Here is a 25742-nt window from a genome sequence, read left to right on the forward strand (position 1 = left end):
TGATAAGAATACAAGTATTCGAGAAATGAGTGGTAAAGAAAGACTTTCGTATCTTAAAAAATGACAACGTTTGTATTTAATGGAAAACTCCTAAAAATTTTAGACGTTTAAAAGGTTTAATAAGGTGTAAATACCACAGAAGAGGGACGAAAGATACCAGAGGGACAGTCAAACTCATAGATCGAAAACAAACTGACAACGCCACGGCCAAAAATAAAAAGACAAACAGACAAACAATAGTACAGATGACACAACATAGAAAACCAAAGACAAAGCAACACGAACCCCACCTAAAACTGGGGTGATCTCAGGTGCTCCGGAAGGGTAAGCAGATCCTGCTCCACATGTGGCACCCGTCGTGTTGCTCATGTTATTACAAAGCCAGTAAATAGTCTAATTCGGTAGGTCACATTCGTGAAAAGGGAACGGGATTGTAATTACGACATAAGGAACATATCCGATATCATCTGTGAAACGGATATTCCATAACGGTCAACCAACTCGTGATGGCGTCCGTAAAATTTACGAAGTGATGATTTCAACTGCACCAACTATTTTAAAATAACATGCACAATCAGAAGATAGTCTGAAAGGTTATTTCGAATCTCTTGACTTGTTTAGTAAAATTCTAACACGTAAAAGCTGAGGAAGTTGAATGAAAAAAACACGCTAGCGGATACGCTTAGTTCTATAACGATCCGTAGGCAATCTGACAAGAACAGAACTATCAGAGTGGTTATAAAACCTTCTACTACAAATCAATTATTTAAAAGAAACCTTACCTGATACCGTCAAGTTAAGGTAATCCATTGCTAAACCAGTATCAATACTAGAAGCTTCACACACATATTTTCCACTGTTACTATAATGTAGTCTATCAACATACAAAGTGTAAAAACATCCTGTCCTGTTTTGTGTTGAAAAGGTCTTTATTGTAATATCACTGATCATTACCTCTTCGTCCGCTGACAACTGCAAGTAGTTTCCAACAATCCCAAAAAATAGCCAGGTCATCTATTTAAAAATAAAACATATTAATGTTCACTGAACGTTGCAATTTGCAATTTCATATGTGTTTCACTTTGTCGCTGGCAAAAAAAAACAATGCTAACAAAACATTCCTATCGGTAGTGACTAATCTGCAAATGAAAACATGCATCCAATCATTAGGGCAGCGGCTAAAGACATTCTTTCAAATTATCAAATTAATAAACCAAACGCCTCACCTACAATCATTCAGTTATTTTTTTTTTAAACAGCTATATCTAAACGAGATTTTAGGTAGGAATTCCTATCATTTATTAACTGGATAAACCAGAGACTAAAAAACGTATTCTTGGGTCACTGAAATTTCAGGGTCTCGCACTCTTTCCAAAGTAAAGTCTCAATTTTATGTATTTTTGCAAATGTATATTCAACCAGAATATATATCCATATGACACCATACCACGCTTATACTATCCAATTTTCATGTTCGGTAACCTGACATTTGTGTAAAAACCCTAATTTCGCATATATTTTTAAAAAACTGTCTACATTGTTTCAAGTTAATGTTGCGATATCTTTTAGTAAAACTACCTCACACATTACCCAAATAACGCAGTCGTTATATTCCAATGTTCTACGATGACTATATTAAAGCCTGAAAGCCTATTCGATGGAAAACCGTCAACCAATCATTCGGAATTATCTCGGCATTTAGTAAAGCAATACACAGTTAGGAAAAAAACTTAAAATTGACACTGATAATTTTTAACCACCCTCTTTCCCTTGCTTTTTTAACAAATAAGACAAAATGTTTGTGTTAGATATGTGCATATGTATGAAAACAGTATTTTCCATAGATTTGATTTCCAATAGTTAAAATGGTGAAATATAATCTCTTTTTGGTGTAACCATGGCAACAATCTGAATTTAGTTGATACAAAATATTGCAAAAAGGGGGGTAAAATGTCACAAAAGTCCCCAAAATTTGTTTCAAAGTAGAATTTTTAATCCATTAGAATGATACCTTTTCTAAAACCGTTGATATTTATCTATCAATAGGTCAAAAAAAAATCATATGCATTTCACCTCATGTTTCCATAAAATTGAATTGAAAAGTTCGAGCGTCAAATATTTGTTGGAAACCTTACAATAATTTCCACTTTTAATAATTGTCTGTGTTCAGTTAGCTAAAATGAGTAAATTGGTCTACTAGTTTTGAAATTTGGTTCAGTAATAAGTATTTGATGAAGGTTAGCAGTTATCACTAAAATGCAACAAAAAAGTGATTTGAAGAAACATGTCATGTCAAAGTGTAAAATCTATTTTTTTTAATTAAATTTCTTAAACTATTCGTCTTGTTTCTGTATTTTCATGTTTAAAAACTTTTTAAAACCTGAACAGTAGACAAATTGTACAAATAAAAGCTATTTTAAAGCTCTGGAACTTCAATTTTGTTTTGTATTGCATACCAAAGCCTTGGTTAAAATTTGTCAAATACTGAATCAATTTCTAACAGCGGGGACAACTTTAGACTTAATTCATGCCAAAATGTAAAAAGATACCTTGCTAAAAAAACAAATTTGACCGAACCAAGTCTTTGTGTTAAAATATCTGTATTGGTTTCTAAGGACAATAAACAACGAAACTAACATAATTTGCCATCCTAAAAGATTTTTCTCCCTCAGAATTGGATCTATAATCTAAACAGCAATAGATTTGTGGTATGATTTGTCTTAAAATTAGCAACTATGTGCTTTATCAAAAGTCATAAGGTGAATAATTTTATTTTTCAATTTCCACTTTTAACAATTTTTGGTGTTCTGTTGGCTAAAACGAGTAAATTGGTCTACTAGTTTTGAAAATTGGTTCAGTAATAAATATTTGATGAAGGTTAGCAGTTATCACAGAAATGCAACAAAAAAGTGATTTGAAGAAACATGTCATGTCAAAGTGTAAAATCTCATTTGTTTATTAAATTTCTTAAATCTTCTTGTTTCTGTCTTTTCATGTTTAAAAAAACTTAAAATAACCTGTACAGTAGACAAATTGTACAAATTAAAGTTATTTCAAACCTCTAGAATTTCAATTTTGTTCTGTATAGCATACCATGGCCTTGGTTAAAATTTGGCGAATACAGAATCAATTTTAGACTTAATTCATGCCAAAATGAAACAATATACCTTGCTAAAAATATAAATTTGATTTATTCGCATGAAAAAATATAAAGCGTTCCATACTACGGTTGTTACATAAAGCGCATTTTTTTCTGTTACAAGGAGTAGCCAATGGAGTAAGGAATTTATGACCGAACCAAGTCTTTATGTTAAATGTCTATATTGTATGCTAAGGACAAGAAACAACAAAATTAACATATATTGCCATCCTCAAAGATTTTTCTCCCTCAGAATTGGATCCAGAATCTTAACAAAAATTGTGGTATGAATTGGTTAAAATAAGCAACGCTGTGCGTTCTCAAATGCCATAAGGTAGCAATACACAGTTAGGAAAAAAACTTAACATTGACACTGATAATTTTTAACCACCCTCTTTCCCTTGCTTTCTAACAAATAAGGCTAAATGTTTGTGTTATGAATGTGCATATGTATCGAAACAACGTTTTCCATAGATTTGATTTCCAATAGTTAAAATGGTGAAATATAATCTCTTTTTAGTGTAACCATGGCAACAATTTGCATTTATTTGATACAAAATAATGCAAAAAATATTTTGGTCCAAAGTAGAATTTCAATCCATTAGAGAGATACCTTTTCAAAAACCACTGACATTTTTCCATCAATAGGTCAAATAAAAATCATATACAATTCACCTAATTTTTCCATAAAATTGAATTGAAAAGTTTGAGCGTCAACTATTTGTTGGAAAAACACTATAATAACTTCTGGACCTATGGGCGGTACGGATGTGAAAATATGGACTGTCAAACAGAAAATGGAATATAAAACATGCAAAAACAATCTTGGTGTGCATATAAACCCACTTTGAATGCTATATTATTCTTCAGCTATCTAAGAATCAATTTTATTGCACAATAACTTTCATATGTAAACAATTCACCGGGGCCAAAATGCGAAACCAAACTCCTAACTGTGTATTGCTACCTTTACCTTTCAAAATAAGACTGAGCTACCAGTAAAATGCAGGATTCGTGATGCCAAATCATTTTATAAAGAGTTCAGGCCCTCGCAAGTAGGATAGATTTATTACGGTAGGTCAGAATTATTCGGGTTACCTTATACCAAACTTTTACAGAGACAACAGATACAGTTAAGTCTGCCTCATATCTTGATTTACATCTAGAAATTGACAATGAGGGTCGGTTGATAACAAAACTTTACGACAAAAGAGATGATTTCATCTTCCCAATTTCTGAACTTCCCATTTCTATGTAGCAACATTCCAGCAGCACCTGTATACGGAGTATATATCTTCCAGTTAATACGATATTCCAGGGCTTGTATTTCCTATCATGATGTCTTTGGTAGAGGGTTGCTGCTCAACAGGAAACTAGTAAACCAAGAGTTCCAATTAATGAAGTTAAAATCAACTCTTCGTAAATTTTACGGACGCCATCACGAGTTGGTTGACCGTTATGGAATATCCGTTTCACAGATGACAAAGGATATGATCCAACTACAATCCGGTTCCCTTTTCCCCGAATGTGACCTACCGAATTAGACGTATCACCGAGTTTGTACTAACATGAGCAACACGACGGTGCCACATGTAGAACAGGATCTGCTTACCCTTCCGGAGCACCTGAGATCACTCCCAGTGTTTGGTGGGGTTCGTGTTGCTCAGTCTTTAGTTTTCTATGTTGTGTTTTGTGTACTGTTGTTTGTCTGTTTGTCTCTTTCTTTTTTAGCCATGGCGTTGTCAGTATATTTTCGACTTGAGTTTGAATGTCCCTTTGGTATCTTTCGCCTCTCTTTTACGTTAAGTATATTGGTTATGCACTGTTACGACGTTAAGTATGCAGGAAATGAACATTTGCCTCGCCTACGATAGTAGATTTTGGTGTAAGTCAAGTTAATCAATGTCCCAAATAAGACAATACTTTTGGATTTTAATTGATTATATACGTTAAAACAAATCTGAAAATATTACACTGTGCTTTCAATAAATGTTAATTTGAAATCCAGAGTTTATCATTCAGGCGTTTGTTGCTGTATATCATATTTGTTTTTCGTTTATTGTTTTGTTCATAAAGCAGGACGTTCGTTTCCTCGTTTGAATTGTTTAACATTTGTCATATCGGGCCTTTTATAGCTTGCTGTGCAGGTATGGGTTTTGCTCATTGTTGAAGGCCGTACGGTGACCTATAGTTGCATACTTCTATGTCATTTGGTATCTGGTAGAGAGTTGTCTTAATGGCAATCAGACCATGGCCAAATCTTCTTATTTTTATATTATCATTATGAGTTAAACGTTTGATATAGATTATACATGTGGATAAATGCATTCCGAATCAGTAAACCCTTTTTGAACGATGTTTTTTTGCGTTTGCTTTTGTTGTAGTTCAGTGTTTCTGTTGATTGTAAAAAATAGATAGACTCCATTGAAAGGAGTACAAAGAACATCACTGGTAGTGTTCTATAGACGTTCAGACGTTCACTACGTTCAGGATTAAAGAGCAAATTAGCCCACGTCCGCGAAGTCGGTACATTTGATAATATCAACAAATGTATCATGTAGATTTTTATCTTCTGATAAACCATGTACTAGTTACATATAAAAGGAGCGAGAAGATTTCAAAGGACATTTAAAAACAATAAGTCTAAGAATAAAAGACAAAATAAGGATTAAAAAGACAAACAGTAGTACTAAAACATGACAAAGAAAATGAAAGATTGAGCAACTCATAATATTATAATTGTAATAAAAATCGAACCAAATATAATAAAGTCCTACCGTTCGAATGAAAAAAAAACCTTAATTAACATGATTGAATAATATAATGCATATAAATAATTCCAGATTCGGAAATGATCATTTTTTATCTAAATTTGTATGAGTTTTGTCTTAACATTCTGACAGAGAGGTGAAAGATATCAAAGGGATATTCAACCTCATCAGTCGAAAACAAACTGGCAATGCCATGGCAAAGTAAAAAATAGATCAAAAGACAAACAAGGTAAACATTATACAAAACACAACATAGAAAACTAAAGACTGAGCAATACGAACCCCACCAAAAGCCAGTGTTAATCTCACGTAATCCGATCCTGCTCCACATTTGGCATCTGTCGTGTTGCTCATGGAAGTACAACCCGAATTTTATTAATTTTCCCCCAATTATTTTTAACACTGTCTTAAGTTGTCTGAACAAAATTTTAACAATGTGAACACGGTCTAAATACGCACCAATATAAAAATAAAGAGATGATGTATGATTGCCAATGAGACACCTATCCACCAAAGTTCAAATGACGTGGATGTAAGCAATTACAGTCTTAAACTGGTCTGTATTTTTGTCTTAAAAAAAAGAGGCAGAAGATACCAAAGCGATATTCAAACTCTTGAGTCCAAGACAAACTGACAATGCCATGACAAAAAACAATAACGACGAACAGACAAACAAAAGTCTACAAAGGTGTATCTTACAACACAGAAAACTCAAGACTGAGCAACACAAATCCTACCTATCTTAACACATTCCCGACAGCCTCAACAATGTCTCAATTTTTCTCCACACATACATAACATTCTTAATTAATTAAAGAAGTATAGAGGCAAAGTTCAAGTCGTATTTGTGGTGGTGAAGCCGTGACGTCATTGCATTGTGACTTCATTCATCAGGAGACCGGAAATTAGTGTTGCGTATGCGTGACGGCAATTTTACTTGACTTGACATCTTCAGAGAAGATTTGGAACATTAAAAAACACAAACAAGAGGTATAGTTTTTAAAATTTAATCAAAAATTGAGGCAGAAATGAGATTTAACACTTTGACTTGGCACTTTTCTTTAAATCAGTTTTTGTCGCGTTTCAGTGTCAACTGCTAACCTTCATAAAAGAACAGAGTTTCAATGTCCCCCGCGTTGCACTTATTTTATCTGTCCAAGGGCAATAATTTAAAAAAATAATTTTAAATTACCTTAGAGAGTTGAAGACTTGAGAGCAATTTCCGATATATTTAATATTTCCAAGGGGCATAACTCATTAAAAATATTTGATCGGTAGTTATTTTCAAAATTGTCCGAGACATTGCTGTTATAAACCTTTGATATAAACTTGATAACAATCTGGCAAAAATTGTACATGTGAGAGCGTTTACAATGCAATTTTCCATATAATGTACATTTCAAAGGGGCATAACTCTTTATAAGATAATTGATTGGCACTGATTTTTGACCTCATCCGAAACATTGCTGATATAAACCTACAATATAAGTTTCATAAAAATCTGGCAAGAATTATACACATGAGAGCGCTAACAATGCAATTTTCCAAATATCTAATATTTCTAAGAGCCATAACTCTTTAAAAAATGATTGATCGGCACTGATTTTCGAACTCGTCCGAGACATTGCTGATATAAACCTACAATATAAGTTTCATAAAAATCTGGCAAGAATTGTACACACGAGAGCGCTAACAATTTTCTATATAATTAATGTTTCCAATGGGCATGACTCTTTTAAAAATAGTTGATCGGCACTGATTTTCGAACTCGTCCGAGACTTTGCTGATATAAATCTATGATATAAGTTTTATATAAATCTGGTTAGAATTGAACTTGTGAGAGCGCTAACAAGACCGGACGGTAGGACGGACGGACGGACGGACGGACGGACGGACGGACGGACGCCTGGTATTTCTATGTCCCCCGTAACGCGTCGCGCGGAGAGCAATTAAACATTTATTACTCAACCAATTTTAAAAAATAAAAGGCCATTTTTATTCGTTTTAGCTAGCAGATCACAGAAAATTAATTAAAAGGGGGAATTTGAAAAAAAATATTTACTATTATGGCATACTTAGAAAGCTCAGAATAGCATAATTTAAGACTATTCATACCACAAATCTTTTTACATTTATATTCTAAATCAATTTCTGAGGGGATAAATTGTTTTAGAATGACAATACGTATCAATGTTATCGTTTTTTCCCCTTAGAAATCAAAATAAACATTTTGACACAAAGCTTATATTTGTACTCTATTGCTACCAAAGTATTACGCTGTATGTAATTGCCAAATCATTGAACGCTTTATATGTTTTCATGCGAATATATCAAATTATTTTTTTATCAAGGTTTCGTGTTACATTTTAGATAAATTAAATGTATAGTTGTCTTTGCTGTTAGAAATTGATTTCCTATTAGCAAGTTTATTTATCAAGGCTTTGGTATGCAATACACACAAAAATTTGCTTTAATTTGCCTTATTTTGTACAATTTTTCAGAGATCTTATTAAGATTTGCAACATTAAATAAAATGGTCCACTGGGCGCAGCTTGATATGACCAAAGAGGTGAAATCCTGAACAGTTGGGGCAAGAATTGACACTACATTCAAGTTGATACAGCTCTGAATTTGGATTGTGATTAAATATTTGACACAGCATATGTTTCTGACACAGAATGAATGTGGTCAAAGAACTGAAAAAATTGAAATTGGACTTTTACCTCTTATGGTCCAATATCCAAAATCTAAATACACGTTTATATTCAGCATATCAAATTACACCAAGATTTTAATTTATGTATTTATTGATGGACAAAATTAGCTAACTTTTAAAAGGGTTCGCTTCATAAATCTATTTTTTTATATATAGCATTCCTCAAATTCACTTACATATAATAACAAACAAATCTACCACGAAGTTCTTCAAAAAATTTACAAAAAAAAAAAAAAACATTTTGGACCTCAATGTTGACCAATTTGATAAATGGGCCCAAAATCCAAAATATGAATAAAATTGAGAATGGAAATGGGGAATGTGTCAAAGAGACAACAACCCGACCATAGAACAGAATACACGTTTAGATTCAGCATATCAAAGAACCCCATATATTCATTTTTTGTTGAAATCAAACAGTCTAATTTTTGACCCTGATTTGGACCAACTTGAAAACTGGAACCAAAATCAAAAATCTAAATACATGTTTAGATTCAGCATATCAAAGGACCCAAAGAATTCAACATTTGTTTTAATCAAACTAAGTTGATTTTTGGACACTTTGGACCTTAATATGGAACAATTTAAAAACTGGGCCCAAAATCAACAAGAGTGCACACGCTGAAATGTCTCGCCTTCTTTACTAATCACTGATATTATGTTGATAGTCCTAAATATAAAGCTTTATTACAAATGTCACATAAACTTAACATTAACCAAGTAAACTAAACATTGACCAATGAACCATGAAAATGAGGTCAAGGTCAGATGAACCATGCTAGGCAGGCATGTACAGCTAACAATTCTTCCATACAACAAATATAGTTGACCTATTGCTTATAGTTTAAGAAAAAAAAACCAAAACACAAAAACTTAACACTGAGCAATGAACCTTGAAAATGAGGTCAAGGTCAAATAAAACCTGCGTGACTGACATATAGATTATAAAATATTTCCATACACCAAATATAGTTGAACTATTGCATTTAGTATTAGAAAAAAAGACCAAAACTCAAAAACTTAACTTTGACCACTGAACCATGAAAATGAGGTCAAGGTCAGATGACACCTGCCAGCTAGACATGTACACCTTACAATCATTCCATACACCAAATATAGTAGACCTATTGCATACAGTATAAGAAAAACAAACCAAAACACAAAACCTTAACTATAACCACTGAACCATGAAAATGAGGTCAAGGTCAGATGACACCTGCCAGTTGGACATGTACACCTTACAGTCCTTCCATACACCAAATATAGTAGACCTATTGCATACAGTATAAGAAAAACAGACCAAAACACAAAAACTTAACTATAACCACTGAACCATGAAAATGAGGTCAAGGTCAGATGACACCTGCCAGTTGGACATGTACACCTTACAGTCCTTCCATACACCAAATATAGTAGACCTATTGCATACAGTATAGGAAAAACAGACCAAAACACAAAAACTTAACTATAACCACTGAACCATGAAAATGAGGTCAAGGTCAGATGACACCTGCCAGTTGGACATGTACACCTTACAGTCCTTCCATACACCAAATATAGTAGACCTATTGCATACAGTATAAGAAAAACAGACCAAAACACAAAAACTTAACTATAACCACTGACCCATGAAAATGAGGTCAAGGTCAGATGACACCTGCCAGTTGGACATGTACATCTTACAGTCCTTCCATACACCGAATATACTAGACCTATTGCTTATAGTATCTGAGATATGGACTTGACCACCAAAACTTAACCTTGTTCACTGATCCATGAAATGAGGTCAAGGTCAAGTGAAAACTGTCTGACGGGCATGAGGACCTTGCAAGGTACGCACATACCAAATATAGTTATCCTATTACTTACAATAAGAGAGAATTTAACATTACAAAAAATCTTAACTTTTTTTTTCAAGTAGTCACTGAACCATGAAAATGAGATCAAGGACATTGGACATGTTACCGACGGAAACTTCGTAACATGAGGCATCCATATACAAAGTATGAAGCATCCAGACCTTCCACCTTCTAAAATATAAAGCTTTTAAGAAGTTAGCTAACGCCGCCGCCGCCGCCGCCGTAGCCGCCGCCGGATCACTATCTCTATGTCGAGCTTTCTGCGACAAAAGTCGCAGGCTCGACAAAAATCTAAATACACGGTTAGATTCAGCATATTAAAAAACCACCAAGAATTCCAGACTTTGAATTAAAACCCCATTGAAATTGGTCAAGAAATAAGCAATTTTTTACGAAGTATTAGAAAAGTATAGTTTTTGGCCCCTTTTGCTAAACATTAAGGGTCATAACCCCCAAATTCAATCCCAACCTTCCTTTTTTTAGTATGGAACCTTGTGGTACAATTTCATAGAGATCCATACACTTATACACAAGTAATTGTCCTGAAACTAGAAAAATGCTTGTTGTTGGCCCCTTTTTGGACTCTTATTCTAAAACAGCTATTACGATAACCCCCAAAATCAATCCCAACCTTCCTATTGTGGTATGGAACCTTGTGGTACAATTTCATAGAGTTCCATAAACTAATACTTATTTTTTGGAAACAAAATGTCTTCGGACCACGACGACGACAGCGACGACGCTGACAACGTCATAACATTATAAGATAGCAAAACATTTTGCGGTCGTATAAAAACAGAAACACTGGGTATGGTACTTAAAACTTAACCAAACATTGAGGCAGAAATGAGATTTTACACTTTGACCTGGCACTTTTCTTTAAATCAGTTTTTGTCGCTATTCAGTGTCAACTGCTAACCTTCATGAAACATTTATTAAAAGGGGGAATTTAAAAAAAAATATTACTATTAAGGTAACAAAACAGAGTTAGGATTGTGGTTTCGCATTTCGGCCCCGGTGGATTTTTCAAATATGTGCAATGAAATTCATTTTTAGACAGCTGATGACTAATTAAGCCTGCAAAGTGGATTTATAGTAACCTCAAGATTATTTTTGACATGTTTGATGGGCTATTTTCTGTTTGACTGTCCGTATTTTCATATCCCGACCGACCATAGGTCCAGAAATTATTGTAATGTTTACAAACACTTTTTTCACACGAACTGTTTTTGACGAAATTTACGAAAAATGAGACGAGATATATGATTTTATTTGATCTCTTGATAGTTATATGTAAGCAGTTTCATAAAAGGTATCACTCCAAGGGATTGAAATTCTACTTTTCAACAAATTTTGGGGAAACATCCGTTGTTGCAATATTTTATAGCAAATAAATGCAGATTGTTGCCATGGATACACGAAAACGAAATTATAATTTACAATTTTAACTACTGGAAATCGAATATATGGAAGATACTGATTACATACATATGCACATATATGACACAAACAGTAAGTTTAGTGTGTACGAAAGCAACGAAAACGGGATTGTAAAATTAATAAGGGTAAACTGTATATTATGCAAGGTAAAATTTCGTGCAAAAAAAAAGACGAAAAGTGGATTTAAACTTTTCCATGAATTGACCGATCATATCGTTGTAAAAGCCACCAATGAGAAGGCAAATTACGGAAAATTTTAGCCAATCGTAAACCGTGTTACAAAAATTGGAGTAATTTCTAAGGTAGCAAGACACAGTAATGAGTTTGGTTTCGCATTTTGGCCCCGTTGAATTTTTCAAATATAAAAGGTATTGTGCAATACAATTAATTTTTAGATAGCTGAAGAATAATACAGCCTTGAAAGTGGGTTTATATGAACATTAAGACCATTTTTGGCCTGTTTTATGGGCCATTGTAAGTTAGGCAGTCCGTATTTTCATATCCGTTCTAGCCATAGGTCCAGAAATTATTGTTATGTTTTCTAACAAGTTTTTTTCGCTCGAACTTTTCAATGCTATATGGAAAAATGAGTTGAAATGCATATGATTTTTAATTGATCTATTGGTAGATAAATGTCAGAGGTTTCAGAAAAGGTATCATTTAAATGAATTGACATTCTACTTTAGACCAAATTTTGGGTACACTTGTGATATTTTAACCCCCTTTTTTGCAATATTTTGTATCAAATAAATGCAGATAGTTGCCATGGTTACACCAAAAAGAGGTTATTTTTCAAAATTTTAACTAATGGAAATTAAATCTAAGGAAGATGCTATTTTCATACATATGCATATATATGACGCAAACAGTAAGCTTAATTCGTTAGAAAGCAAAGAGGGTGGTTAAAAATTATGAGTGTCAAATTTTTTCCTAATTGTTTATCGACACCTAAGAGATCAACTTTCTCACGTCCGGTGTGGAACAGATAGGTACAAATTCCGACGATTGATGGTGCTTTTCTATGAGGCCAGCATTCTCATGTTCCGTTACGAAACGGAATCCTGCCATGCTCATTTCACTCTTTTGAGAGTATTTGCTGCTGCTGCGGCTTGAGGGTGGGGTATAATTGCTGCTCCTGTTGCTGCTGCTGGAGGATGGAATATTGCTGCTGCTGTTTGAGGGCTTGATATTGCTGCTGCTGTTTAAGGGTTCGATATTGTTGCTGCTGTTCGAGGGTTTGATATTGCTTATGGTACGGTTCGATGGTTTGATATTGTTGCTGCTGTTTGAGGGTTTGATATTGCTGCTGCTGTTCGAGGGTTTGATATTGCTGCTGCAGGGTTCAGTATTGCTGCTGCTCTGCTCGAGGTTGGGGTATTACTGCTCCTGCTAAGGGACTTTTTGTTGGTATTTTGTTTATTGTAAGTGAAAGAAAATAGTGTGGAGTGGAAGTGGGAAGTGAAATCGGCTAGCAATCCGGGTTAATAGTGAGGTATGTGATGGTGGTTCGGGTATCAGATTTTTAAATATTAATTCTCAACAAAAGGAGATGGACGGAGATTCATTTCCAAAAACGATCAAAGCCAATACCAGACGTCTACGGGACGAGAAAAATCGAGCGCATGGAATCATGAAATATTCCGTTGAAAAACGAAAGTTTATACTAGATGAAGTGTTGAAAGGATTCAAGTCTGTATATGAAGATGGAGATCAAGACAACCAATACCATATTAATTGTTTTACCAATAAAGCATTTGACATTAAGAATACTAAATTATAGGTTTAATTTTACCCAAACTACCATAACATCCCTAACTATTGACTCTCGATCGCTCGCCAACCCCACTTCCCACTTCCATTCCACACTAAGTTTTTTTCACTTACAATAAACAAAATACAATTAATAAACCTTAGAGCAGCAACAGCAGCAATACAACAACCTCGGGCAGATCAGCAATACCACCAGCAGGAATACCCCACCCTCCAGCAGCAGCAGAAGCAGCCTCAAGCCACAGCAGCAGCAAATACCATAACAAGGGTGAAATGAGCATAACATGAGCTGCGAGATCAGCTTAAATCCATTTTAAACTAACCCATGAAGATAAAGACAGGAGTTCTTAGGGCATCTGTAAAATTCTTTTCAATAAAGGGAAAATAAGAAAACCTAGTAATTCTCTTTGTTAAAACTGAGAACGCAGGTATTTCAATCTATCAATTCTGTTACTCGACATGAGACAAATGACTCCACAGAAAGCAACCTCATTGATACAAAAGTTGAACCTATCCGTTCCGCACCGGACATGAGAACGCGGACCGAATAGAAAGCACTCAAATTTTTGTAACACGGTTTACGATTGGCTAAAATTTTCCGTAGCATGCCTGTCCTTGTTGGAATTTCAAACGATTTGATTAGTCAATTCAAGGTACAGCTTAAATCCACTTTTTGTCCTTCTTGTTGCCTGAAATTGTACCATTGATATGGGGACAAAGTCCCCCAAAACAGTAAGAAAATCAATATAAAAATCAATTTACTAATAAACTCAAAATAACTCTTTTTTTCTAACAGTTTCTGCCATGTTGTAAGTAATACGATTTCCCGCAAATTTGTATATCTGATTACCAAAATGAATAATGGCAATAATACGAGGACGAATATTTTGAAAATATTCAGAAACTCACTTCATCATACAGATTTTTGTATCCTTACCAGATGCACGAAGAATATTGATAATCTGAAGTTGTATATTCTTCGTTTAAGGTATACATTATTATACTTTTAATTAGTTAATACATTTTTGTACTTTATTATGAAAAAAGTGACCTGAAGCAGATAGCTTTTCTTTGATTCCATTGGAAATGACGTCATAAATATAAATTAAATTCCTAACAACAGGACCAACATCGGATACGTTTTCGTATTTCAGTTACTTTTTCAACAGGTATTATGCTGGGAATAAATTGTTTTGCAATTTGGCAAAGAGGTATTTATTCCAAGACAACAGTCATATAGCCAATGATGAAAGATATCTCAAAAGTAACGAATGTTTTTATTTTTTTTAATTAAAAAGATTTTTTTTTTATTTTGAATGTCATAATTTGTAAAATTGAGAAAAAAAATGATTGATGAACTCAGTAAAAACCCGTTTAAATTCCATTTAATTGAGAAATTCAACAACACTGTTATCTTAATGATATTTACTCGTTAAATAATTAATAATTCTCTAAATATACTGCCGAAATTTACCAAAAGGAACTTACTTTAAATAAATCAACTATTAACAGCAACATAACTGTCCTTTCCTAGATTTAGATATTTCACTTTTACACGAGAAATTCTACACAAAAATTTACGACAAAAGGGACGATTTGTTTCCCCTATTGTTAATTTATCTTTTTCAGACGTTGATGTTGTTCCATTGGCCCCGCCCTCCGGTGTTTGAATATTCCAACTTGTTCGCTATGCCCGTGTATGTAGTGACGTTTTTGGATTTCAATGAGCGTAATCTATTTATTACTGGTAAATTATTAAGTCAGGGATTTCGTTACCACAAGTTACTTAACACCTTTACTAAATTTTTCCATAGATTCAAAGATTTGGTTTGCAAGTTTGACTGTACCTGTAGAAAACTCATTTCAAAAGGAAAAGCACATCCTAATTTTTAAGGTGAGGTTGTTTACAGAGCCCGGAAATTTAGATACCATCCGGGTAAACTTATCAATCCTTTAAATAAACTTATTCTAAAAGGTTTCCAATTCAACATTGTAATTAGAATATTATTTATCTTTGAATATTATTTTAATTGGTATAAATATTGATATTTTTACAGTAAATTAAAATCATATTAAATATCATTGTTACACACGTATGCACATTCACGGTGTTACAATCTGACGATACTATTAATTTTGGCATTGCACAAAGGTCATGTTTTTTCTCTCTGACTGTTAATGACGTCTTTATACTAAATCCATTTGATGTTGGATGTGTACTGATTGATATTTAAGTCTAAGTTAAATGATTTTTTAATCAGTTGTTATTTACTTTGAACTAGCTGTCAGTAACTGCGAGTACTCTCAGATCTGTACCTTGTGTCTTTTGTTGTTGTGAGAGCCCTTTTCAACTGATTTTTATAGTTTGTTCTTATGTTGTGCCGTTACACCACTATCCCAGTTGAGGGAGAGGGTTTGCGCCTTCAAACATGTTTAACCTCGCCACATTCTTTATGTGCCTGTCCCACGTCAGGAGCCTGTAATTCAATGGTTGTCTTTAGTTGCTGAATATTGTATTTTTTCAGTGGTTGTCGTTGGTTCTTTTTTGTCAATTTTGTTTTTCGAAAACTGTTTTGTTATAAATTAGACCAATGATAACACTGTTTCATATTTTTCATGTCAGGGCCTTTTACAGCCGACTATACGGTATGAGTTTTTATCATTATTGTAGGCCGTATGGTTGCCTATGATTGCTAACATCAATTTCATTTGAACTTTGGTGAATAATTGTCTCATTGGCATTCATACCACATCTCCTTATTGTTATATTAGTACATTTTTCTGAAGTCCTCTTTCACAGGTAACACCTGCCTTATATTATCTATGGTAACATCCCGAGAACCACACATCTCATATACCTACCCGAGAAATCCCAAACGAAAATATTGCAGGGAAAATCTACAATTTGGAAAATGACCGTTAATCCCATCCATGATGGCGGTTTCAAGAATTAACTTCCGTTTAAGTGGCTTTCCGTCACGCATGCGCAGTTCACCTTTGTGGTTAAGTGACTTCCGGAGACGCATGCGCCATTTATTTCGTGTCATTCAATGAATGACGTCACTAGTCTGCCACATCCTCCACCACCACAAATACGACTTGAACTGTTCCTCTATACTTCTCATTATCAACATTCTAAACTGAGCTTAAATTGTGTGGACACGTCCTAAATAGTCTTAACTCTGTTTGAAAATTATTGATACGTATATTCTGAACTGTCTGAATACATTTTGTAGTAAGAATGTTTGATTTTCTTTGCTGGGGACTTTCAAGAGTTCATTTAAATTTTCAAAACCAATTAGCAAAACCCAATCACCATGGTCTCTACCAAATATGGCAAATTCTTAAAAATTACTTGCTGGTTGTATATTTTGGCGGGTCCCTAAAAACACCGCAAAGTATCTCTGTTGTGCACAAAATAGCACAATAAACCACAAAGGACCACACGAGTATAATAATAAGAGCACAAAGACCACAAATGAGTATAATAAGATCTCAAATGACCACACCTGAGTATAATAAGAGCACAAAGGACCTAAAATTTCCTTCTTATTTTATAGGAAATAATAATATTTCTGAAGAAAAGAATATAACAAAAAATACAAAATATGAATATATCAATTTTAAATTTGTCCGACTTGGTGAATCACCGCAACCGGTACGGAACCGACATTATATCCGGGTTATGTGATGGCTTATGTTTGCGAAAATATAAATAATAGTAAAATAATAGAAATGATCAATATAATTACTATGATAAACTAAGTATTATTGTGTGTCTGTGTATAGTCTTGCCGAAAGCTATGAACTTCTGTTATAAATCCGTATTTCAGAAATGTCAATTTACACTTTGTTTTGTGTTTTTGCATGATAAAATTACTTGGTGCAGTAATTGTTTGTCTTTGTACATACACAAGAATTGAATGTAGGACAGAAGGTCACAGATAAATAAATACAGACCAAAAAGTCATGGACAAAAAGTCACAATTCATTTTTTTTTTAAATCTATACTTTTAAAATCAAAAGAAGAATTGTTTTCTAAATATATATTGTAGTTTTCTTTAACTATATATATCAAACTACTTTGGAAAGAACATTTTTTGTCAAAAGTTTAATCTTGATTGATCATTAAATTGTAAAGAAAACAAGCTGTCGAAGCGGTTTTTTAATTGACTGGCTTTATGATGCCAAAATATCCTTGAAGTTCACTTGTACATGTACGATTAAATTTGATTTCATACAACATTGCTGATGAACTCCTTAAAGGGGCATAAGCTGCCATTAAGACAAAAAAATTAAATACGATACGAGTTATAAAAGCGTAATAATGAAACAATATTTCGCTATTAGTAGTTAGTTTGGTTCAATTTGGTCAAAATAAGATCGAAAACATCGCAAATATATTATTGTCTTGCAAGTAAATAATTCAACTTCAGTTGAACCCGTATTCATGTAACCCTAACTTGTTTGCACCCATTTTGCAAATAAAGCAGTGGAAATCTACATGTTGTCTTAGAGACTGTACACTTTGTAATTTTATAATTTTCCAGTATGCACGTCTTTTAACATGGCTAAATATAATTAAATAAATACAAAAGGGTCACATCATATATCAACAGAAAAGGTATCCAGTGAAAAATTAAAATCTGCGGAAACGTCGCATGCGACATCCACAAAAAGTCAGTTTTTAAAAGTGTGGCGAAAGATACCAAAGGGACATTCAAACTCATAAGTCGAAAATAACCTGACAATGCCATGGCTAAAAAAGAAAAAGACAAACAGACAAACAACAGTACACAAAACACAACATAAAATCTAAAGACTGAGCAACACGAACCCCACCAAAACTGGGGGTAATCTCAGGTGCTCCGGAAGGGTAAGCAGATCCTGCTCCACATGTGGCACCCGTCGTGTTGCTCATATTAGTACAAACCCGGTAATAAGTCTAATTCGGTAGGTCACTTCGGGGAAAAGGGGACGGGATTAAAAATGAACAGTTAAATTATGTCACAGGCATCCATTTCTTACAAAAATCATGGTAAGCATAGACTAGTGTCAAATTTTTTTAGAAATGTGGGGAAATAAAACAACACATCAGTTATTTGATTTTTATGGATGTGAAGTTAAGCATGTATAAAATTTAGTTACTCCTCATTACAGAATCGTGTGCCGCTAAGAGGTCGGTTGAAGCCCATTTTTCTATGATTCATAAAATTGAGAATGAAAATGGGGAATGTGTCAAAGAGACAATAACCCGACCATAGAGCAGTCAGTATGGATCCGATGAATTACAGAGGGATAACGCTGGTTCCTGTATGTTATTAACTTTATTGTCATGTGTTAAATAATAGACTGAATGCATGGGAATCCGAGAATAACATTTTATGTGATGTTCAGAACGGTTTCAGGAAAGGACGGAGCACTATTGATCATGTTACATCACTCACATCAATTATAGAAACCAGAAAGTGGAACCGATTATCAACATTTGTTGCATTTATAGACTTCCGCAAAGCATATGATTGTATTGATCGTACCATTTTATTTCGGAAACTTCAAAGTATTGGTATTCAAGGGAATATATATAACGCTATTCAGTCCTTGTATAAAAGTGTGGAATGTTGTGTGAGGATAAATGGCTGCAAAACAGACTGGTTTAATGTGAGTTGTGGCCTAAAACAAGGCTTTTTATTGTCGCCATTACTCTTCAATTTTTACATTAATGACCTTGCGACACATTTAACCTCTTTAAATTTAGGAGTTGATATTTTAGGTGAAAAAGTTTCGGTGTTATTATATGCTGACGACCTAGTATTATTTGCCAACTCTCAAAGCGAACTGCAAACTTTATTGGATTCAATGAATATATGGTGCGTCAACAATAAAATGACAGTGAATGGAAACAAGTCAAATGTCTTACATTTCCGTCCGAATTCTTCGCCAAGATCTGCATCAAATTTTAAATGTGGAAATATAACTTTGCAAACAGTCGATAAGTATACATATCTTGGACTCGTATTAACAGAACATTTGGACTACCAGATCATGGCTAAACATGTTGCAGCTGCCGCCAACAGAGCTTTAGGACTTTTAATTTCGAAACATAAAGCGTTTGGAGGTTTTCCGTTTCGCACATTTTCCAAACTATATGATTCAACAGTTTGGAGCACTATCAGCTATGGAGCGGCAGTATGGGGAGATACAAACTTTTCCTGTGTAAACGCGGTTCAGAATAAAGAGATTCGCTTTTTTATAGGTGTTGGACGATATACACCAAACACGGCGATAGTCGGTGACTCAGGATGGATACCAGCTAACATAAAACAATGGAACAGTGTCAGTAACCAGTGGTGTAGACTAAAAAACATGGACCGTGATAGACTTAACTACAAAATTTTCAAGTGTTCAGAAGTTTGTAGCTTGAACGCACGTAAATGTAAAAACTGGAACTATAGAATCCGTCAACAATTTTTATCAGCAGACATGATGATCCTGTATAACGCCGAAAATGTGGATAAAGCCTTAGTTAAGAAATTCAATGTACTCTCTGACAAACTTCTATCTAAATTGCACGATGAATGGTCAGAAAATCTCAATAAAACTTTATCTCAAAGGAATGGTAACGGTGGAAATAAGTTGAGGACATACAGAACTTTTAAAACGTCATTACACACCGAGGAATACATGCACAAAGTTATAGTTCCATCGCATAGAAGAGCATACGCGCAGTTTCGGTGTGGTGTTGCACCGATCCGCATAGAGACTGGACGATTTGAGAGGCTACCCGTGCAACAACGAACTTGCGAAACCTGTAAAAACAATGTTGAAACTGAGGAACATGTCTTGTTGGAGTGTCCGTTGTACGATGACCTACGAAATGAACTATTTAAAATTATTTTGTCAGAACACTCAAACTTTTTAAATTTTTCTAATCGGGAAAAATTGTCTATTGTTCTAGCCAGTGACTGTGATAGTATTATTATTTATAGTGCCAAAATCTGCAAATTTATTTTAGATAGAAGACGTCGTTTTTTATACCGTTAAACATTTTGTCTTTAACTGTAAATATAAATATTTTTAAGGACGTTTTTTAAACCGTTAAACATTTTGTCTTAACTGTAAATATAACTAAATTTTAAGGAAATTTTTAAATCTAGCTGTACATTGATATTTATTATTATTAATTTTCAATATATATTTTTTTTAATCCCGTCTCTCATAATTCTTTTTAGAATGGCATTAATATTTTATATTGTTTTATGTATTCGTGTATTATGGTATGTATTGTAATATTAATGGTGAGACGTAAATAAACTATTTGTATTGTATTGTATTGTATTGCATGGATATAAAATTAGATATGAAAATTGTATGGTTAATAAGGATACAACTACAAAATTAACACAGAACGGAAATTTTTGTCTGTTTCTTATTAAATAAACGTAAGTATATAAAACTGTCAAAATCGTTGCAATTTGGATACCCCCACGTTACCAATTATATCAGTCTATAAAAAAATTTATTGTAAAATATCTTTGTTGCTAAGACCTTTGCTCATATATACATATTTATGACAATATATCAGAGGAGGCTACTTTGGCAGGATCCTTATGGCTTAAATAATAGACAGAATTAAAAAAAAATATGAATAATGATATCAGACAGGATAATGTACTGTTGATATCTGAAGGATGATATTTTTTTTTATTTTAAGGAGATCAAAATGGCTTTATCACCTTCAACTTTAAATTTAGAATTGCCTAGTATATTTGTATACGTACGTTTTGCGGGTATGAAAATCCCTTAACTGCACAAATAACCCTAAATTCTGAGTATAAGTCACTGTTCAATGTGCGAGAGTCTGGATAAATCTTTGAAATAGTCAATGGTTCAACACCTGAGTCTTGAACAGGATCATTCCCTGCTTTGGAAACTACAAACAGAAAATAGAAATGATAAATGTATGAACATTGAATTTCTTATAAAAAGATAATGAGTTACATATGCATCGCTTTGACACTAATTTCGAATAAGCAAAAATAAAAACCCTACATACGTAAATCTCATGTTTTTTGGATGAAAACTCAATTGTTCCCTAAAACCAAATAAATCTAAAACCCTAAAACACAAAGCACTGCCCAAAAACATGGAGGAGGCGTAACCTCAGATTTTCGGGAAGGACCTAGAGTTACATCCTTCCTGTTGTTGATTTTAAAGTTTGATATTGTAATACATGCGACACAGTCTGTCTGCTATATCTTATTACTTAAATTAAAGACTGTTCTTTATTTTTATGAGCCACGAATCCTCTGAAACTACAAAATGGCATAAAACTATACGTTGTAAATAATGTAAAAATACGAAACCACGCCTACTTAATATTTTGTTTCAAATGTGATAATTTGCAAAATTACCACATTTTTTTTTATCACATTAGAAAAGGGACTGACAATGATGAAGGCCATTTATTGTGCCGAAATATCTGTCAATACGATTTCATTTTATTTTGTTCGTATATTTTTATCTTTTATCAGTATCGTTCCACAGATCTTAACACTTTTATATATTTAAATACAGTCACCCGCATTACAAGGGGCGTCGATATGTTAAGTGGTCTAAGCATAGTTCATCTTGCACTATGAAGTTGTATCACACAGCCACTGACTTTGCCTTTTATCGTGTGATACATAATCAACAACAAAAGGTTTGCTAAAAATGTTTTGTTCAAGGACTGTCATGAATTTACTTGTTACTCATGTGATGAACAATGTTATTTTCGTAAAAACTGTACTCACCCAGCTTGTAGATCGTGCAACTTAGTATTATGTAAATGTACATGTGAACGAGAATCGCATTTTGTGTTCCATAGTGCCAAGAGTAAAATGCGTAAATGGCAAGCGGAACCACACTCACTCTTTGGTGGAAAACGAACCTTTGAGGGGACATATAACGACAATACCCTTAAACGTGAGGAAGCTCGATCTCCAGATACTAAAAGTAGTGCTAAAGACGATAAAAGTACATTGAACGAAGATGGTGAAACACAAACACAGATTGATGAAGATGATGATACAGATACATTGAAGCTTGATGATAATGATGGTGAAGACATTGAAACTGACAAAAATGAAACAAATGAAGACTTTAAAACTGCCAATAATGAAAAGAAGGAAGACACTGAAACTGACAATAATGAAACGAAGGATGATTATCATGAAGGGATGACCGACAATATTGACAAATCAGATGAACATGCAGAAAACATGTATAAGACTACTCTGATGAACACTATGCTGAAAAAATTGAAATTGACAATGTCACTGAAATAAATAATGAACAAGAACAATTATAATACATGTCCTCTGCATTTTTGATTGAAAGTTCAATACTGAAAAATAATGAGTCTGTAGATGAAACTGACTACCCAGGATAAAAACATGAGTGAAAATTACCCTTCCCAGTCTTATAAGTGAATGATTTTGTAAACAAATGGAAAAAGAAAGCTTTATCTAAAAATAGAATGTCTACTCCGTATGATAAATCTCTTTTAAAACAAACACAAACTACAATTGGATCTGAAAACTCGATTATTAATACATGTATTTCTTTTGTATAGTTTGATCATGATTTCTATTGTTACTTTCAATTGTAATGGTCTACATAACCAACAAAAGCGTTACTGTGTACATGTATTTACATTGTTTAACGACAGAAGGTATGATATAATTGTGTTTCCTAGAAACTCATTGGGATGATATTTTTAGTACACAGAATTAAAAGATGTAATACCATTTAAAATGGTGATGTTTTTTATTGTAACAAAAACGATTTACACAATTCATGTAGTGTAGCTATTATGGTACGTAAAATTTTAAAATACTGTTGAAACTTCAAAGGATGTACACAAATTTGATGGTATAAACATCGATGTATTCAATATCTATACTCCGAATCCAGTACAAGAAAGATTATTTTTCTCAGAATATTCATTCCAAAATTAATTAATTGATTAATGCTGTTGTCAGCGGTGATTTTAATACAACTGTCGAGGCTGTAAAACTGATCATAAGGAAGACAAAGCTGTGTGTTTATTGAACTCGATTATTAATGATAATGTACTTTGTGATGTTTCTAGAAAACAAATTGTTGAAAATATTTTAAGACAGTCAAGAATTGATTTTCATTTAGTTTCTCTAACTTTGAAACCATTTGTGAAAAATATTTATCATAATGACTCCAGTCTAAGTGACCATAGTTTTGTGTCAATGATTTTAGATTTTAGAACTGTATAGAGATTGGACCTGGTTTGAGGATTTAAAATAATCAAGTACTAAATGACGAAATTTTGTAAAAAAAACATTAAGAAAATAATCCATGAAGAGGTGTACTCTTTTTTTTTATTATTATTTTTTAGCCCTCTACTTGCACTTAGTATGATAATTTAAAATATCGTTTAAACCATTCGCTCAGGTGAATAGTTAAGATAAATAAAAATAGAAAAAATAAAGATTGTTATATAATTCAAAATAAATTACAAAAAATGTCAGCTAAGGAAGCTAATGGTGTTTGTATTAAAATGAATCAGTATGAAGATTTAAATTCTAAATTAGCGGAGATTAAATAAAATAAAGTCAAGGCGCCATATTGAGTTCAAAGGCCTTTTGGTGGGTATATGGTGATACAAATACTGCTTATTTTTTACAATTAGAAAAAAACAGTGGCAAGAATTAAAACTTATTATTGAATTTAAAGACAATGAAAGGAAAATTTCTTATGATACTGGTCAAATTTTAGATATCATTTTTAATTGCTATCCAAATCTTTATTCTAGTGTCAAAATAAATATCGATGACAAAAACAGGATGTTGAATTTTCTCAACAGAACACTAGACACTTCAGATTATCAAATGTGTGAGTCTGATATTACTTTTGATGAGATCTGTCGTTCGGCAAATGTGATGAAAAAAGGGAAAACCCTATGTCCCGATGGAATAACTTGTGAATGTTATTGCAGATTTATGAATGAATTTAAGGACATATTTTTTCCCATTTTTAACTGCATTGAAAATGAAGGTCAGTTGTTCTGTATCCTTGGGGGACTTTTATATGTTAAGGACACAAATAAACACGAATAAAATAGTTTTGTTGTAATATTTTGCACTCAATAAAAATAATGTCTGCTATCCTCATTGACAAGAAATAAAGAGAGAGTAATTATCAAACCGGATACGGAATGACCCTTTCCGATTCCGGAATGATACAGATACCAGAATGTGAACTAGCAACCATTATTACTTACGAAAATTAGATATACAACATCCCCGCTCCGAAAGAAAGAAATTTTCCAAATTTCTAAATGGTTGGTAGTTTCACAGACGGAATACAACATTGTAATCATAAACATAAATGTAGAACATGAAAGTCATATCTAAGAAATACTAATGAAATACTAATGAAATTTCAAACAATTAATGAAACGATTCAAACATGTTTGCTCTCTCCTAAAATCATCTCAAACTATCGCGACTGCACCCAAACATTAATGTATACCTATCATATAAAGTCAACGAAAAATATTGCAAATAATGCACCTAATATAAAGTATAGTTTAATAGAGATACAGTATTTACATATTTAACTGGATCCCTCGATTGAATGATAAATGTTACGATTTCTCAGCGGAGACCATAACTCCTCGTTCGCTTGTCTACACACAAATACGACAGCATTGAAAATCAAAGGTTTTCATTCTAAGCAAATCATTAAATCTCCTACACCACTTTATGACTCGTACTTACGCACAAAGATAAATATACACACTTGCATGTACTTATAAAAGCTGCATAAATGAAATGGGTAGCAGACGCACAATCATATAAATACACCATCAAAAACACATTTAGCATTGGTTACATATCAAATAAAAACAAATTTTTATTAAATGTTATTCAAGTCATAAACTGAACATTTTCCATCCTAATCACAAGTACACTACTCGAAATTACTTTGGAGAAACAGTTTTTACCAAATCCGTTTTACGAAACACC

At 33.2% G+C, this 25742-nt stretch overlaps 1 protein-coding gene across 1 annotated transcript in view; it reads right to left on the minus strand.

The window, feature by feature from the left end:
- Nucleotides 1-762: 762 nt before the first annotated feature.
- The window catches only part of LOC127702739 (fibroblast growth factor receptor 3-like), a 154073-nt gene continuing 129093 nt past the window's right edge, over nt 763-25742 (minus strand). The window contains exons 7-8 of the mRNA XM_052207044.1: nt 21477-21628; nt 763-1014 (exon numbers count right to left, since the gene is read on the minus strand). Coding sequence (XP_052063004.1) covers nt 763-1014; nt 21477-21628 — 404 coding nt within the window. The remainder of the gene's footprint in view (nt 1015-21476; nt 21629-25742) is intronic.

The sequence above is a fragment of the Mytilus californianus genome, unplaced genomic scaffold (assembly GCF_021869535.1).
Source record: "Mytilus californianus isolate M0D057914Y unplaced genomic scaffold, xbMytCali1.0.p SCAF_5, whole genome shotgun sequence".
Lineage (NCBI taxonomy): Eukaryota > Metazoa > Mollusca > Bivalvia > Mytilida > Mytilidae > Mytilus > Mytilus californianus.